The sequence below is a fragment of the Megascapheus bottae genome, chromosome 18 (assembly GCF_031878675.1).
Source record: "Megascapheus bottae isolate mThoBot1 chromosome 18, mThoBot2.hap1, whole genome shotgun sequence".
NCBI lineage: Eukaryota > Metazoa > Chordata > Mammalia > Rodentia > Geomyidae > Megascapheus > Megascapheus bottae.
In genome coordinates, this window is record NC_143526.1 from 5,053,557 (window position 1) to 5,070,554 (window position 16,998).

The 16,998-nt window shown below is 42.2% G+C and overlaps 1 protein-coding gene across 1 annotated transcript in view; it reads left to right on the top strand.

The window, feature by feature from the left end:
- Window positions 1–16,089, top strand: part of Tgfbr2 (transforming growth factor beta receptor 2) — an 87,405-nt gene extending 71,316 nt beyond the window's left edge. The window contains exons 6-7 of the mRNA XM_090351795.1: window positions 12,041–12,168; window positions 15,445–16,089. Of these exons, the coding sequence (XP_090207921.1) occupies window positions 12,041–12,168; window positions 15,445–15,624 (308 nt within the window). The 3' untranslated portion in view covers window positions 15,625–16,089. The remainder of the gene's footprint in view (window positions 1–12,040; window positions 12,169–15,444) is intronic.
- Window positions 16,090–16,998: the final 909 nt, after the last annotated feature.

Consider the following 16,998-nt stretch of genomic DNA (forward strand, 5'->3'; position numbering starts at 1 on the left):
TTTGTAATTAACCCATACTTTCAAGGAAAATACTCTGACCTGTTTTTTTTTTTCTGACAATACTAAGCAACTGTGTAGTACTAGAGTTCCCCCGTAATTTTATCCATTAACTTGGGGAATGCATCAATAATTCTTGACTCCAATTATCACAAGAATGTGCTTTCTGAACATTTTCTACTTTCTTTCATTATTATTCTCCTGTAAGGAAGAACTGTCCCTTTTTCCCCATGTCTTATTATTTATTCACTAATTATGTATTTATATGAGCCTGGTATTATGGATATTTACTTCATTCTATGCATATTCAATACTGCCATTACTTATTTTGTTCTTCAAACTACCACAACCTTGGTTCCTGGATCAAACCTCTTAGCATCTTAGCCATGATAAAAGCTACTCAGATATAGCTCAGCCCTTTGCTGGCTCTGATTCTTCATCCCTTTCACAACATGTTAGACTAATTGGTCTAGGTCACCTCTTTCGCCCTGCCCCTTGCTGGACTATGGTCCTCCATGGTGGAGATAGTGCTCAGTTCTGCTGACACTCTTATTTCCTGGTTTCCTGCCTGAGAGTTCTTCTCTCACCTTATGGAAAGTATCTTGTTTTTCTCTTGTGCATTGAAATTTGTTTAACTGAGTTTCAGCCATTGAGAATAATCTTCTGCCTGAAAGTTTTGACAGCACCAAGTGAATCCTTAGACTGATAAGTCCTGTGCCAGAGCTTCTCTGATCACTGTGGAATAAATTTACCTAGATTTCAGATCCTTCCCTGTGTTAGAGATTGTGTCTCTGTCCATGTGGCTGCTTATTCTGGCCCGGTGTGAGCTCCCTACTCCTGTTTTTATCAGTGACTGCAGTGCCTTCCTCTTGATATTTGCTGAGTGGAGAAGAATCTAGGCTAAAGGGGAGAAATTCACCAACTTTTCTGAATTCTGAAGTAGGGTAAACAAGCTATCCTAAGGAAAGGCCAGAATATGATTTGGTTAGCTTGTCTCAAAAAGTCCTTTTATAAACTTAATAAGAACAGATGGCTCTGGAGGAATCAGAAATAAGCTGTCCCGGTTCTGATTTTCTTTGATTCTTTTTTTCCCATGTCCACTCAGACTACTGAATCAAGGCTCTTTATCCATCCTTGCTTTCCTCCTGACACAAAGTCCTTCCTAGCACTGCGTGAACAAATGCTGTAAGCCCACCCCTTCATTTTCTTCGTCTTCTCCTTTTGAAGTATTGGTATTGGGGTTTTGTTGATTTTTATTACTGCCTGGTTCATCTTTAAAAAAAACAGAAAGACAGACCTTTTTTTTAAGCGTAATTCCTTTTTCTCCCCAATATGAATTCTTTCTTTTCTTTTTCTTTAAAATTTGTTGCTTCTTATTATAAAAATGATGTACAGGGGAGTTATGGTTACATAAGTCAGATAAAGAGAACATTTCTTTGTGAACAATCGTAACCTTTCCCTCGCTATCTTCCAGCTATTACCTCACATCTCTACTCACAAGTTGTATAGTTAATTTTCCAGGTAGTGTGTAGTGAGTATCACTGCTGCATTTGTTCACCTTTTGTCCCTCCATTTCTGTGCCCCCCCTGCAGCCATTTCTCCCCCAACGACAGATAAATGAACAAAGCAAAAGAAAATGAGAAAGAATCAACAAAGACAAGAAAAGCCCTCTGATTTCTACTTCCTGGAGTTCATTTCGATAAATATTACTTTATATGATCAGATGCACATATTAGCTTAGTCTAAATTTCAGAGGCTTCAAAGAGTCCCTTGGAGAGTGTAGAAAGCCAGAAAACAGATGTACCTCCTGCAACCCAGAGTTTCTATGTCACACTCTGCAGCTGTTATTCAATCACCTATGGAAAGGACAGACCTTCATCTCCACAAATCAGTACTCTGCTAGAAAAAGACTTTGCTTTCAAAATTGACATATACACATGTATTTCTTACTTTTATAAGCCCCCAAATATAACATTAAATACCTATAGTTAATGTTAGACTTTAATTTGTAAAGTATAAGGAAGGAGAAAAAAATGTAAAGTCTTTCCTCACTCAAACAGAAGCACAAGTGTACACACACACACACACACACACACACACACACACACACACACCAGGGAGAAAAATGATCCAAAAAGAGAGGCTTCTTAGTGAAAGTAGCATTGGTCTGATGAACAGATCCACAAAGGAACAACAGCTATTCTTGCCTAAGTACCAGCCTGTGTGTAACTAATTTAATCTGCATATATGATTTGAAGTGTGGGCTCTTGTTAATTCTCTGTTTGCAAATGTGAAAAGTGGGGCTTTGGAGACAGGAAGCTGCGGAACCAAGAATCAAAACCTTTGTCAGCCTGGTGGAGAGCTAGCCTGTCTGAGGAACAGCACTGACATGAAGTCGTAGCTATAAGTACCTTGGCTACCATGAGATGGGTAGTCTGATTTGTGCTGTGTGTCCTAGCATTTATGCGAAAGCCCTTATGCAACACCTCTCTGGGGGTAGCTGGACAGACACTTGAGGAGCAGTAGGGAAAGACCTATTTCCTGAAAGTGTGTATTGATGGGTTTTCCTCTCACCGGAGTGAGCCTTTGTCAGTGCAATAATCCAAACATGCTTCTTTTTTTTGAGTACCTTTAAATCTGGGATCGCTTTCGTTATGTCCCACAGTGGTGGGACTTGAACTCAGGAGCCTCTTTCTCTCATTTGGTATTTTCTGATCTCAAGACTGTCATTCTATCACTTGAGCCGTCCCTCCACTTCCAGCTCTTTGATGGTTAATTGGAGATTAGAGACTCACCATTTTTTTTTTTGTCCAAGCTGGCTTCAAACTCTGATTTCTGATCCTAAGATCTCAGCCTCCTGAGTAACTAAGTCCTCAACCCAGGATCACATCCTTACCCTTATTTCTCTTAAGAATGGACTCATTCATTTATTCACTCAAAAATTATGAATACTTGCTGTGTCTCAGACACTATTCAAAAAGCTTAGGAACAACACTTTCTTTTTGCTTGTATTTTTGACCGAGGGTCTCATGTTGCAGCCCTGGCTGGTTTTGAACTTGGCATCCTCATGTCCCAGTGCTGGGATTTTTCAGTTGGATACTACAATACCAGACAGGAACAGCAGTTTAAAAAGCAAACTTTTCCCCTCAAGAGACAATCTAGTGAAAAGATAATAGTCTAGAAAGACAAATTAATGAGCAAATAACTATGAGATTGGGGGTAACATAGATGAGTACAATAATTATAGAAGCCAAAATACAGTATGTTAAGGTGACAGATAATGACAAAGGTTGTTATTTCAGACACTTTTATTAACTGAAGGGAATACAAAGGAAAACAAGTCTTCAGAGTCGTTTGAAGAGGAAACATAGCCAAAGGATATGAGGGCAGGGCACATTACTGCCTTAGAAAGGAGAAAATTCATGTCAAGGCCATTCAGCAGAGACTGGCATGCAACTGGCTGAGTGTCCAGAGGAGTGTTTTAATGTTGTGTGTGAGAGTGGAACAGATGAAAACAGGGCCCAGGACCCCTTTGGCTAACTCTGCAGGCACCGCATTCATGTCATCCTCAGCCAGAACTAGCTCACAAGCAAACCCACTCCAAATCCTCCAATCAGCTGATCCTTGAGTAGAAGCTGACAAACAGCAAACAGCTGGCTGAGCAAGCATTTAAACCAGAATTGCCACACCATATTGTTGAGTTTCTGCAGTTCTGTGAGGGTAGAAAGCGCAAATGAACCAAGAAGAAAGAATAGGGTGGGGGAAAGAGAAGAAAAGGAAGGGTCTGGAGAAGAGACTGGGAGGAGACCAGGATGAGGAAGCACTTATTTTACTGGACTTCAAGCCAGTGCAAGTTGCAAAGCAAAATGGGAAACATCTGGTAGTGGCTTTGGAGGACCCTGTCAACAGCTTTGTTGTCCGGCCAGTCACAGCATAAACAACAGCAGTGTGCCAGATGCTCACCCTGGAGAAACTCACCCTAGAGTTGTCTCAGAAGAAGCATCAGGTCTTTCTCTTCAGAGTAAACCTTTTGGAAGAAGGGCCTAGAAGTTACCTTACATTAAGAAAAGACTGCAGGAAAAGGCCCAGAGAGGAGCCTGAAGGAAGAGAGACCCTTTTTCTAGCTATGAAGCAGAGCGTTCTTATAAAAGCATGTGTGCGCGTGCACGAACACACAAAAATGACAAGGAAGAGAAGAGGCAAGGGGGAAAGGGGAGGGGAAGAGGAGGGGAAGGGAGGAGTGGGAAAGGGAGGGGAGACCAGACCTCTGTTTGGACATGCTGAAAGAAACATTGACGTAGTCTCCTCAGAATCCCTGGCTTGGAACAGGATCCATCAAGGACTCGATCTGAGTAAACAATCCGAGGTGCCTAAGGTGCCTGCAATGGTTAGAGTGTCCTCACCCTGGAGAAAGGATGAATGAAAGTTGTTTATTTGGGAAGATTCAGAGGAAATTCCAGTAAGGAATGAGGAAATGAGTCAGGCATTAAAGAAGGCAGCGGGCCAGGGTGTCTCAGCTGGGGAGTGGCCAGCAAGCCTCCGGAGGGTGGGCATGCACATAGTACATAGCAGAGGGCACGCCCCACACCCACATCGTGGCACCGGCCAGATAGGTACAGGGCTCACACTGTACCTCCCATTCATCCTTGGATCAGGATAACAACGCCTCAGTATCCAGCTTGCCAGTTCGGAGTTCAGTCACTGTGTAGAGTGTAGAAGGGGATGTGACATCCTGAAGTGGTACTGAGTGTTATGTGGACACAAGGCACAAAGGGCTTTGAAACTGTATTTTCACCAGCCTTGGTGGCTCATGTGTGTAATTCTAGTTCCTCAGGAAACTGAAATAGGAGGATCACAGTTCAAAACTAGCTAAGGCAGCTAAAGCTAATGGACTTTTATCTCTGCTTACTCCATAAAAGTGTGACTCGAATGGTAGAACATCAGCCTTGAGTGAAGGAAACGGGACAATGCTCAGGCCCTGAGTTCTAGTCTCAATACCAACATAATAGCAATAACCAAAACAATAATTTCTCTGTCTCTTCACCCATCTCTCCTGTCACAATAGCCAATTAAAGGGGGAGCCAGTTTTTTAATCACAAGTAGATTTAGCATAGCTTGTTTAGAAATTCCAAACCAAAACCATAATGTCCTATGAGGATGTTGGTCTCAATGCAAGGAGGAAGGTCTCAGTTGGACAAGGAGGGACATACTTGTTAAGTGTATTGTCACATAATCAATAGGTACCTTGGCACTTTGGGCTGTACCCCTGTGCTTGCTGCTTCCTCTGGTTTGGGGAGAACGCTCTTTTTGAAAGATTTGGCAGAAAAGCAGAGAAAGCATGGAAACTTCCTTAAAAGGAAAAGCAGTTTTCTCAGTATATAATCATGTTCCAATCTCAATGTTCTTCCTAGAATCCAGAACCCAAGTACATGGGGTCCTCAGTTTCCTTGGTTATGAAGTAAGAGCTAGATGACATCAGAGGACTGTTCTACATTCTTTCTCTGTCTGACTCACTCAAACCCCTTCCAATATGTCTAATAACAGATACTATTTTTCCATGGCAAGATACAGCTCCAATTCAGTATGAAGCATTTAAGGCCAGGCTGATCTTCTGTGGTCAGTGGAAGGTGTGTTTGTTTGAGATCTGCAACTTGAGAATGGCAAGCAGCTGAGAGGAAGGGGGTGCTGGCTGCTTTGCTGGTATGATGTTGCCAGACACTCTGTGACATTCATTTGTCTTATGATTCATCCCCACTGGGTTTGACCCAGGCTTCTCCTCAGTGAACTGAAGGAAAAAATTCTGGTCCTTGTAAAATAACGATAATAATAATAATAAAGTAAATGGAAAAATTTCTAAACAATAAGGGAAATTTTTCAATCACTTTTATTCCCACTACTCAACCTATGATATTTGCATAGAAGAAAGTAAGGGTTAGGAATGGGAGAGATTTACTTTTCTCTATAAAATTTTTGTGCAGTAATTTTATTCTTTTAATCACATCCCCTCTATGTGTGTGTGTATGCATGTGTGTTAGTACTGAGATTTGGACTCACAGCCTTGCATTCTCCCTTAGCTTTTTTCTGAAGGCTGACATACTATACCACTTGAGCCACAGCACCACTTCCATCTCTCAGCCTGTTAATTAAACATAAGAGTTTCACAACCTGGGTGCCAGTGGCTCATGTCTGTAATCCTAGCTACTCAGGAGGCTGAGATCTGAGGATTATGGTTTGAAGCTAGCCAAGGCAGTAAGGTCTATGAGACTCATATCCAACCAGAAAATGAAAGTGGCTCTGTGACGCAAAGTGGTATAAAAGCTCATGGATAACACCTAGGACCTGAGTCTAAGCCCCAGCAACAGAAAAATAGAAAAAGAATCTCATACACTTTCCTGCCTGGATGGGTTTTAAACTGTATTCCTCAGTTCTCAGTCTCCTTAGTAGCTAGGATTATAGGCATTGTGTCACTGGCACTTGGTTTACATGCATTTTTGATGCTAAAAATATTTTAAGTCCCATCATAAAAAATGAGTAGCTGGCTCATAACTATAATTTTAGATACTCAGGAGATTGAGATCTGGAGGATCATAGTTCAAGACCACTCTAAGCAAAAAAATAACTATAATTTTAGATACTCAGGAGATTGAGATCTGGAGGATCATAGTTCAAGACCACTCTAAGCAAAAAAATAAATAAATAAAAATCACTGAGACTCCATCACCAAAATAACTGGCTGGGAAGTATAGCTCAGATGGTAGAACAACAGCAACAAAAAGTAGCTGGAGATATAGGAGATGAGTTTGAACTTGACAATTTTGTCGCTTAATCGTTGCCGTCTCTGAATTTATAAAGAGCCAGTGGGCATCACCATTTGGTGTAACTCTCACTCTTTTCCATTCACCAGGATGTTCCCCTCACAGAAAACTATGGGTACCAACCTTCATATGGAGGCTCTTTACCCTCTACCCTCTTTCCTTAGAAGGGTATCTTCTGTGGTCATCTGTGTCCATCTTCTATAGAGCCAAAGGGAAGATCCCATCCCTGAACCCCTCGTGGTATGGAGAACGACAAAGGAGCAGTTAGGAAACACCCCAGGAAGGAATGGTGTATTCTAGGTCATCTTGGAAGTCCAAGAATAGCTAATGTGTTGCCTAAGCAGCCACAAAAATGGGAGCAGACAGCACAGAGGCCCTGTGAGTGGCAGATGGACAAATGGGTTTAAAGTCATCATGGCACATGTTGTGAAGCAGGGTTAGGACCAGGTATGCAATATTAGAAATAAAAGCAGAGACAAAAATTGCAAGAGCAAAGAATAAAGCACACATGCCTGGCCTGTTTTGATAGTGTATGTATGAATCATTTTTCTCAGGAGTTGAAAGCAAGTTAGCATAAAACACATACAACACTTCAAATCCCCTCCCTCTGACCCTGAAAGACGACTATAATATTAGAGAGGAGAATAAGACAGTTTGATCAAATGATGATGGCCTCAGACATGTGGAATTTAAACTTTAAGCCCTTCCAGGTGTCCCATGGCCCCCCTTCCCTATAAATCTTCCCAAATCAGAGGGGCAGTAGGTCTTATGTCCCTGGGGAAGAAGAGGGGATATCCAAAGCTGTAGGAAGACTGGGACAAAACCTCGTTATGAATGGCCTCACTTGAGGACAGAATTTCTGCCCTGCTCTGTGTGTGTATGCGTGTGCGCACACACACCTGTGCTGGGGCTTGAATTCAGGACCTGGGCACTGTCACTTAACTTTTTCACTCAAGGTGGGCCCCAGGTCTACTTCAGGATTTTTGCTAATTAAGTGAAGAGTCTCAGACTTTCCTGCCTACGCTGGCTTGGAATTGCAGTCCTAAGATTTTAGCCCCTTGAGTGACTCCAGGATTGCACAAGCAAGCTACCAGCTGCACTGGAATATTCATTACTGATTTTGTAAGCAAAACTAGGCCCAGTGCCATCTTTGCCCCTCCCCCCACCATGGGAACCTGCTTTCTTCCATGAGAAGGACTTCCAATGTAAGAGGAATGCTGAGGTTTATGTAATGAAGATTAGGTCTTAAAATGGCCTAAACTTACCCTGCCTTATAACTCCACTGTGGAGACTTTTTCACTGTTCTCAAGAATTATCAGTCCTGAGATTGACATCTTGGTTTGACTCCGATCCTGACATTTCTCTTCTAATTGTGGTCCTGCTCTGCCTTGTCACTTGTGAGCAAAGGTATGGAACTGTTGGGCATCGGAGGAAAAGGAACTGTGCCACCTTCCATGTGAAAGCCCAAGAACTCCCTAAAAAGTCAGAGGTCTTGCTAAAAGAAATAGCCTGAGTTGCCTGAATCCGGTTGCTCTCGCTTATTATCCTAGCTACTCAGGAGGCTGAGATCCCAGGACAGAGGTTCAAAGCCAGTTGGGCATGAAAGTCCATGAGACTCTTATCTCTGATTAACCACCAGAAAACCAGAAGTAGCACTGTGGCTCAAGTGGTAGAACAGTAGCCTTGAACTGAAGAGTTCAGAGACAGTGCCCAGGCCCAGAGTTCAAGCTCCATGACAGAAAAAAGAATAGAAAACAAGAAAAGAAACATCAGTATGATATGTAGTTCCTAATATTTCCCCTCTCCCTCCCCGACCCCCCCTTCCCCAGAAGGGCTACAGCAAGGCCTCTGCCCTTGCGGTAGCTGCAGATCCAGGCAGATGTGCATTTGAACATAGATGGAGGCCACTAAGAAGGAAGAAAGCACTCCTTGGCAGAATCATGGACTGGCATTTTAGATGTCATATCTGGCTGAAGGATTTTTATGGGACAATTTTGAGGAGATGGTCTCTGGAGATGGAAGTACAAGAAACAGACAAGTGCAGGGAAGAAATGTAAGCAGTTATAGTTGAGGGAGTGTCATGTCTCAGGCTGATTCACAGGAAGTTATGTGGGGTGAATTGTAATTGTATCAGAGTTATCCCATTCAGAGGAAAGAGGAATGGATTAACACACACAGTAATTTGTCATCGGATACCCCAGGCTCTTCGTGGGGGAGGAACTCATGTCCAAAACCCTTGAGGCTAGGCCTTCCTGGCAACCAAGGGCAATCCACCAGAGATGGGTGACAATATGAGCCCCTATCCTCTTAGCTTGGTAACAAGGTTCTAAGCAAAGCACCAATCACATCTATTACATCAGGTGATACAGTTGGAAATGAAATTTGTGAATTGATACACTCAGGATCAATTGTGTCATATACATACCCCATTAATGTATATAATACATTTAAGTCTTATTTGAATTAAATCATAAAAAAATCTGGAAGGGAATCTGGAGGTCCCTTGGTTAAGGATACTTGGGGGGAAGAGGCAATGCTGGTATTGGAATTTAGCTCAAGGCCTGGGTACTGTTCTTAGCTCTTTCACTGAAGGCTGGCACTCTACCACTTAAACCATACCTCCACTTGCAGCGTTTTGGTGGTTAATTGGTGGTTAATTTGGAGATAAATGTCTTATGGACTTTCTTGCCTAGGCTGGCTTCACACTACCATTATCAGATCTCAGCCTCCTGAGTAGTGAGGATTACAAGCATGGCACCTGGCTTGAGCTATATTTTGTAAGAAAGAGGAGAGGATATCCTCATCTGGTTCCTGTTTCTTGCTTATGCCTGATTTCAACTCAACTCATATTTATTGCATATATACTATATATATATATGTATATGGTAAAGTGGGAAGCCCAGAGTAGAGAGGAGAAAGACGCAAAACTCAGCCTCCTGAGGCCTTAGCAATTTATAGACTGATGGAACAAAGAAGTAAGGCATGTAATTCTTATGCGAATCAAAATTCAGAGCTCCCAGGAGAACAAAAGTGCATTTGCTTAGGCACCAGCATTGTGGTTTGTGTTTTATCTCAATGCATCCCAAATGTTCCTATGTTTCAATTTATAGACACAGAAAATGTCCTGGTTGCTTTTCTATTTGTGTGAGGCTGAAGAAGATAAATATACAAGTAGGGTTTGAGGAACAGAAAAGAAACAAAACAGAAAAGGCAATAAACAAATCCCAGTTACATCTTTTTAAATTACTCCTTTTTCATGAAAGCTTTCTTGATTCATATCCTGGAAGAGAAAATTATGAGACTTTTAATTGTGAGAACAAGATTATCATAAAGCTATATGTCAATAATTCTATTTACTTTGAGGAAAGGCAAAATTCTACTCACATCCAAGTTCAGCTCAGTGAAGTTTTAGTACTGAGTTGAAAATGGTTTTTAGATTCCAGGCCCTAAGTCTAGGAGTCCCAATTTAAGACTGTTCACTTGTCCCCATATGCCAAATAAAGAGACAAAGAAAGATTTATTACCCGGAAGCCATGGAAAGACAGAACTGCAGTATATCTTCACCTGTCTTCAGAGGTACAGGCAATTAATGTCATATTCAATGAGGAGAATTAGTGACAGATGCTGAAAATGATACTGCATATTTAAAATAATCCCAAGTCAAAATATGGCCTGGCTGACCATTAGTTCAGTCTTTATCCTAGGAAATATTGCATAGGTTAATTTATTACTGGAACAGGACAGGAACAACATGGTCTCCTGAGTTTTTTTTTTAATAATTACTTGCTTTAAAATAATAAGAAGACATTGCCTGTTTGAGGGACAGTTTTCTTTCCATACAAGACTGATACTTGTGAATTCAGTCTTAGAGACCATGGGGATTACAAAGCTGACTGTAGTAGAAAATAGTTCAGATCAAAAGATTAAAAGTTGTTTCTTACAGTGTTTTTTCTGTGTTAGAATCTGTCCTGAGCCCCTGTAATACGTATATCGATCAGGTTATTTGAACGAGCATGTTGCTCTCCTGTTATAACACCAGTTTGGATAGAATTGAACATCCATCCATCCATCCATCCATTTGTCTGTCTATCCATTCATCCTCCTTTCCCTCTCATCCATCCATTTTCCTTCTTTCCCTTCCTTCTCTCCTGTCCATCCATCCATCCGTCCGTCCATCCATCCATGCATTCATCCATCCATCAAAAAGTATCAGAAATGGAGCCATGGCTCAAGTGGTAGAACATCATATTTGAGGGAAAAAAATGGGAGGACATCACCCAGTTTCTGAGTTCAAGCCCCAGGACTAGCACAATAATAAATTAACAGAAGAATGAAATGAAATGGGAGTCCTGTGACCATGACCTCCTATTCTCCTGATGCTATCTGTTAGCCCAATCCCTAGCAAATAAGAAGTCCTGTAGTTTATTTATTGTGGTAGGTACTGGTTACTCAAGCCTGTAATCCTTGCTACTCAGGAGCTCTGAGATCACAGTTTAAAGCCAGCCAGGGCAGAAAAATCTTTTGATGCTCTTCTGTCCAAATAATCATCAAAATGCCAGAAGTGGTGGTGTGGTTCGGTGGTAGAGTAATAGCCTTCAGTAAGAAAGCTAAGGGACAGAGCCCTATTCCTGGGTTTAAGCCCCAGGACTGGTGCATATGCACCCCCCCTCCTCCCCACACTCACAGGAGAAAAAGGAAATGGGAAGGAGAAGGAGGAGGAAGGAAAGGAAAAGGAAAGAAAGAAAGGAATAAAAGAAAAACTCTTCAAGCAATACCATTGAATTACTTTCCTAAGGCACTGTCATTCAAATGTTGACTCTTTAAAAGTTGCCATTCAAATAAGCAAACAAATGTATAAGAACCAGATTTCAAGCTCCAGTAGCAGGAAAAAAAAATGTATAACTATCAATCCCTCCCACAATCACTCCTTCCTTCTTATTTGAATCCACTACTATTAAATTTTTCCCTTCATATAATTGCAGGAAGTAGCACTGTCTCTCAAGTGACAGAACACTAGCCTTGAGCACAAAGAGGCTCAGGGACAGCACCCGGGCACCTGAGTCCAAGCCCCACAACCAACAACACATACACGCACACCGAGTTATAATTCCAGACGTGTTTGGACATCTGGTAGCTGGTCTTATGTAGACAGGCTTCTCAGCAAGTTCCTTTCTCTAGGTTGTCTATTCCCTTCTAAGCTGGCCTTTGTTTGCCTGCTTTCTCCACAGAAGTCAAAGACTATGAACCTCCCTTTGGTTCCAAGGTGCGGGAGCACCCCTGCGTAGAAAGCATGAAGGACAATGTGCTGAGAGATCGAGGGCGACCAGAAATTCCCAGCTTCTGGCTCAACCACCAGGTAAGGAATGATAGCTTTGAGGGCTGAAGAAAGTCCATCCAGAGGAGCCTTGTGAGTCGGAGAGAATTCTGGGTAATGGGCTTAAATAGCAAGACAAGTTTCTTTGTACCTGATAACTGACCTCATTACGAGTTATAATCAGTCACCAGGTATATACTACATGCAGACACATGGTACACTTGATACATTGTCATCTTCTCAGTCTCTCCTGGTCCTCTCCCTTCTCTTGATTCTGAGTTAAAAGTATTTTGCCTCTGCTTTTTGCTTCCACGCCTGGAACATGTATCTCAATCTGTTTGCTTCCCAAATGTTTTCCTCTGGGGTTTTTCCACGTTGGGAGGAAACACTTCCTAATTGCAAGCAAATGGGCTAGCAGGTAAGTGGACTGAGAAGTGACTGAGCAGTATCTTTGCACATGAGGCTTGGAGTCTGCCAGGTGCTCACATGAGGAAGGAGGCCAAGTCACCGCTGGTACAGAGAAAAGGAGAGGAACATGTCATGGAGGAACAGAAAACCTGCCTACTTGGTAACTCTTAATGGCTTCTCAGTTTTCCTTTTCAAGAAAGAGAAGCTGCTGAGAACCAGTGGCTCATGCCTATGGCCCTAGCTCCTTGAGGATCATAGTTTGAAGCCAACCTGAAGTGAAAACTTTGTGAGATTCTTATCTCCAATTAACCAGCAAAATAATCAAAAGTAGTTCGAGTGGTAAAGTGCTGGCCTTGAGCAAAAAAAGCTAAGAGAAAGCACCTAGGCCTGGAGTTCAAGCCCCAGAATTGGCACAAAAAGGAAGAGAGCCAGGCAGCAAGCGTTCATTCTAGAAATCCTAGCTACTTAGGAGTTTCACATCTGAGGATCACAGTTAGATGTCAGTGGAGGCAGTAAAGACTGTAAAAATTTTTGTCTCCAGTTAATCACCAAAAAGCCAGAAATGGAACAGTAGTTCCAGTAGTGGAGTGCTGACCTTGAGTTCAAGCCCCATGACTGGCACCAAAAAATAAGAGAAAGGCAAAAAGAGAGAAAGAGAGAAGGGAGAGGGAGGGAGAGGAGAGAGAAGAGAGATAAGAAAGGAATGGATGAGAAAGGGAGAGGGAGAGGGAGGACAGAGAGGGAAGGAAAAGAAGGTTAGGAAAGGAAAGGAGAAAAGAAGAGGAAAAGGGGCTTTCAGAACAGCACACTGGCCTAGGGAGCCAAGAAAGGACTATGTGGACTCTTTACATTCAGGGATACTTGATGAAGATAATGAATGATCAAAAGCCGGGGTGGGAGGGGGTGGGGAAAGATAGTCATGAATAAGAGAAAGTGGTAGAAATCTGACACACCCAGGAAGCAGTCCTCAGTGGAGGAAGAAGAGAACAGCATGCCCTTGTCTCTGGCAGAAAAGCCCTTCATTCACTGCTTTGGATGAATTCCTTATCCATGAAGACTGAGGTTTTCCTGAGGGCAGGGCAAATTCAGATCAGCCATAGAAACAGCAAACTAGGAGCAGTCAAAAAGACAAATAGAAGGAAGCGTAAGTGTGAGCCAGTCCTGGCCCAGAGTGAGTTAGCTTTGAGAGTGCCTGGTGAACCAGGATGCTGAGGGTCAGGGGCTTTTCCAAGCTTCTAGGAAAATGGTCTTTCACTCAAAAAAATGCAAGACTAGTTGCATAAACACTGAAATTACAAGGTGCTAGAATGGTAGGTTCCTTTCAAACTCGATGGCCTCCTCGTGTTGTCTAGTTATTTTAATGAAGCCATTATTCATGATGATAAAATTCTAGAAAAAAATCACACGGTATATTTTTTTCTCTTAATGAGATTTGTTGCCCTATTGATTTCAAATTAATGCTTAATATTTAATTTAATTAACTGCCTGTAATTATGGTACCCAAATAAAATAAATGTTACTGGTGTCCCAACATTAGCACTACTCTTAACAGGGCCATCAATCAATGCTGCCAATTAGGTGAATTATGCAATTAATTTAATATCAAGAACTCATGAACTGGAGAGGGAGTGGGACAGGGGCTCCAGGATGTGTGGGGGTAGTTGTTGGTACTAGAAGGCAAGTGCCTGCTCCCCAAAGCAGGGTTAGGCCGACCTGTCCTACCCTGTCTACCTACCTTGGAAGATCGCTACTGGCAATAGGTACTGTCTAAATGGGAGGAGCCAATTTTATTTCCACCTGTCAGGCCTGCTGCTTAGTTTCGGCTTGCTTTATATTCAGAAGACCTGACAAGGTAACAAAAGTATTTGCAATGCAGGATAAAAATTAAGTCAGTCAGCGAAGAATATTCTTGCAGCATATCCTGGACTTGATAGATTAGGGGTGAGCGCTATGAATCAGCTTACCAGTCAAGCACATCAGACGTACAGAGACAGCCAAGTTACAAAATCGAGCCCAGGCCAGGAATGTGGCCTCCTGGTAGAGGGTTTGCCTAGCACACACGAAGCCCTGGGTTTGATTTCTTGGTACTACCACATACATAGAAAAAGCCAGAAGAGGTGCTATGGTTCAAGTGGGTAGAGTGCTAGCCTTGAGAAAGCTAAAGGACAGTGTCTAGGTCCTGAGTTCAAGCCCCAGTACTGACAAAAAAAGTTTGGCTAGTGGTAGAGTGCTTGCCTAGCATGCACAAAGACCTGGGTTTGATTCCTCTGTACCACATACACAGAAAAAAGCCGGAAATGGTGCTAAGGCTCAAGTGGTAGAGCTCTAACCTTGAGAAAGTCCAAGGACAGTGCTCAGACCAAGAGCTCGAGCCCAGGATTAGCCAAAAAAAAAAAATCTAACCCAGTGCTATTGGAGAAGTGGAATAGGATGTCACAAGCTCGGCTCTGGAAGCTGATACTGAATTATTGGTAATCAGCTGATTACTGTGTAAACAACATAAACTCAAGTTATTACCTGTACCCACTCTGGGCTAGGGTATACCTGCCCTATTGCAATAGTAATATGCATATGATCCATCTATGTGACATACCAGAGAAGATGAAACTCCAAAGACAATCAAAAGTGAGAGAGGAGGGTAGAAGCAAAAGGAAAGAAGGAAAGGAGGAATGAAGAGGGAAGGGGAGGGAAAGGAAGGAAAGGAACAGCCCAAGAGGAGCTGCCAAGCAGAGCAACTACTCTGTACGATAATGGCAGATACATTTCCTTACATTTGTCACACCTATAATATGTACATTATAGTGGGAACCCTAATCTAAACTGTGGACTCGGGACTGACAATAATGTATTCATGTTGATTTTGTGAGCCCACCCTTTGATGGTACATTTTTGATCCCTCTCTTGTGGCAGGGCATCCAGATGGTGTGTGAAACACTGACCGAGTGCTGGGACCATGACCCAGAGGCCCGTCTCACAGCACAGTGCGTGGCAGAGCGCTTCAGTGAGCTGGAGCACCTGGACAGACTATCCGGGAGGAGCTGCTCTGAGGAGAAGATTCCAGAAGATGGCTCACTGAACACTACCAAATAGCTCTTCTGGGGCTGGCCAGGTCAAGCTCAGAGAGGCTACATCTTTACCAAAGAACAGAGACAACAGCAAACCGCCCTGAACTGATGCTTCCTGGAAAAGGAAGGCGTCCCTCCCTCCCTGTGAGCCATAGAGTGAGCAGAACCCGCAGCATCAGAGAGTGAGTGTCAGAAAGCATTGTGTGCCTTTGACCTTGTCATAGGATAAGCTGTGTTAGCACTTCCTCAGGAAAATAAGATTGACTTTTTTTTACAATAGCCAATAACATTTGCACTTTATTAATACCTGTATATAAATAAGGAATAGCTATGTTTTATATCTATATCTATCTATATATGTCTTTATATATCTATATATATACATATATCTATATAGCTATAGCCATATTCTGAAAAGAGAAAAGGAAAAAGATCAAAGAGTTCCAAGAAATTGTTTTTCTTGGAGCTGTTGAGTAAGAAAGACAGAATTCAGAATTCAGGACAGTATTGGCACTTGACAATCACATATGCCAGGGCTCTCTGACTATAGGATGGGAAGTCTTTGCATAAGTAGATCATTCCTTGAGGCCTGCGTTGCTATATTGCATTTTCTTTTGCAATAATTACTTTCTATTGCAATAATTTTTTCCAGCACAAGAGTTCTTCCCTGGCCATTGAGCTAAGTACAGTTGCACTGTGTTTGAGGACCATTAATTACTCCTGGAGTTCCAGCCTGCCATTGTTTCTTCTGGGCTTTGCTTTTGATCCTCATTCCCCATGTCTGGAGAATCTTCCTCAGCCTAGTTCAGAAACTCAGTCATATTTAGGACTTTGAATGTCTTAAGCTTACCTTTTATTTTCACAGGCTATAGGAAATTAAGATAATTTCTCTCTGTGAAAGGTCCATACCATCTATAAAAAATATTGATCTTTTTCATTTCCCCTATGCTTCTGTCATTTTGGCCCACTCCCAGATTTGATTCTTTCCTAAGAGGGAACAGCCTTTCAGATCCTTCTCTCCCCATCTCTGGGGCTCATTGTGTGCAATTTTTGTCACACTTCCACGTTATGTTGTCTCCAGTTTGCTATGCAAACACCAAAGGGCTCCACTATTTATCCAGTACATTCTGTCCTAGTGGAAGATTTGACCATTATACTGCCACTCCTCAGACACTTTAAATAGATATTTAGTTTGACCATTTACTGTATTTTTTTTAAAGAGTGAGCTTTAAAAAAGTTGAAGATTTTTCAGAAAAAATTCTGGAACCCAGGTAAACCTAACACATGGTTTCCAGTTTGGTGTATCCACACTGGTTCGCAAAGCCTTGGACAATTCAAAAGCTGCCTTACTCTTTACCATAAACATCAAGGATTCCTGCCAGCCATGCCCAACCCAGTC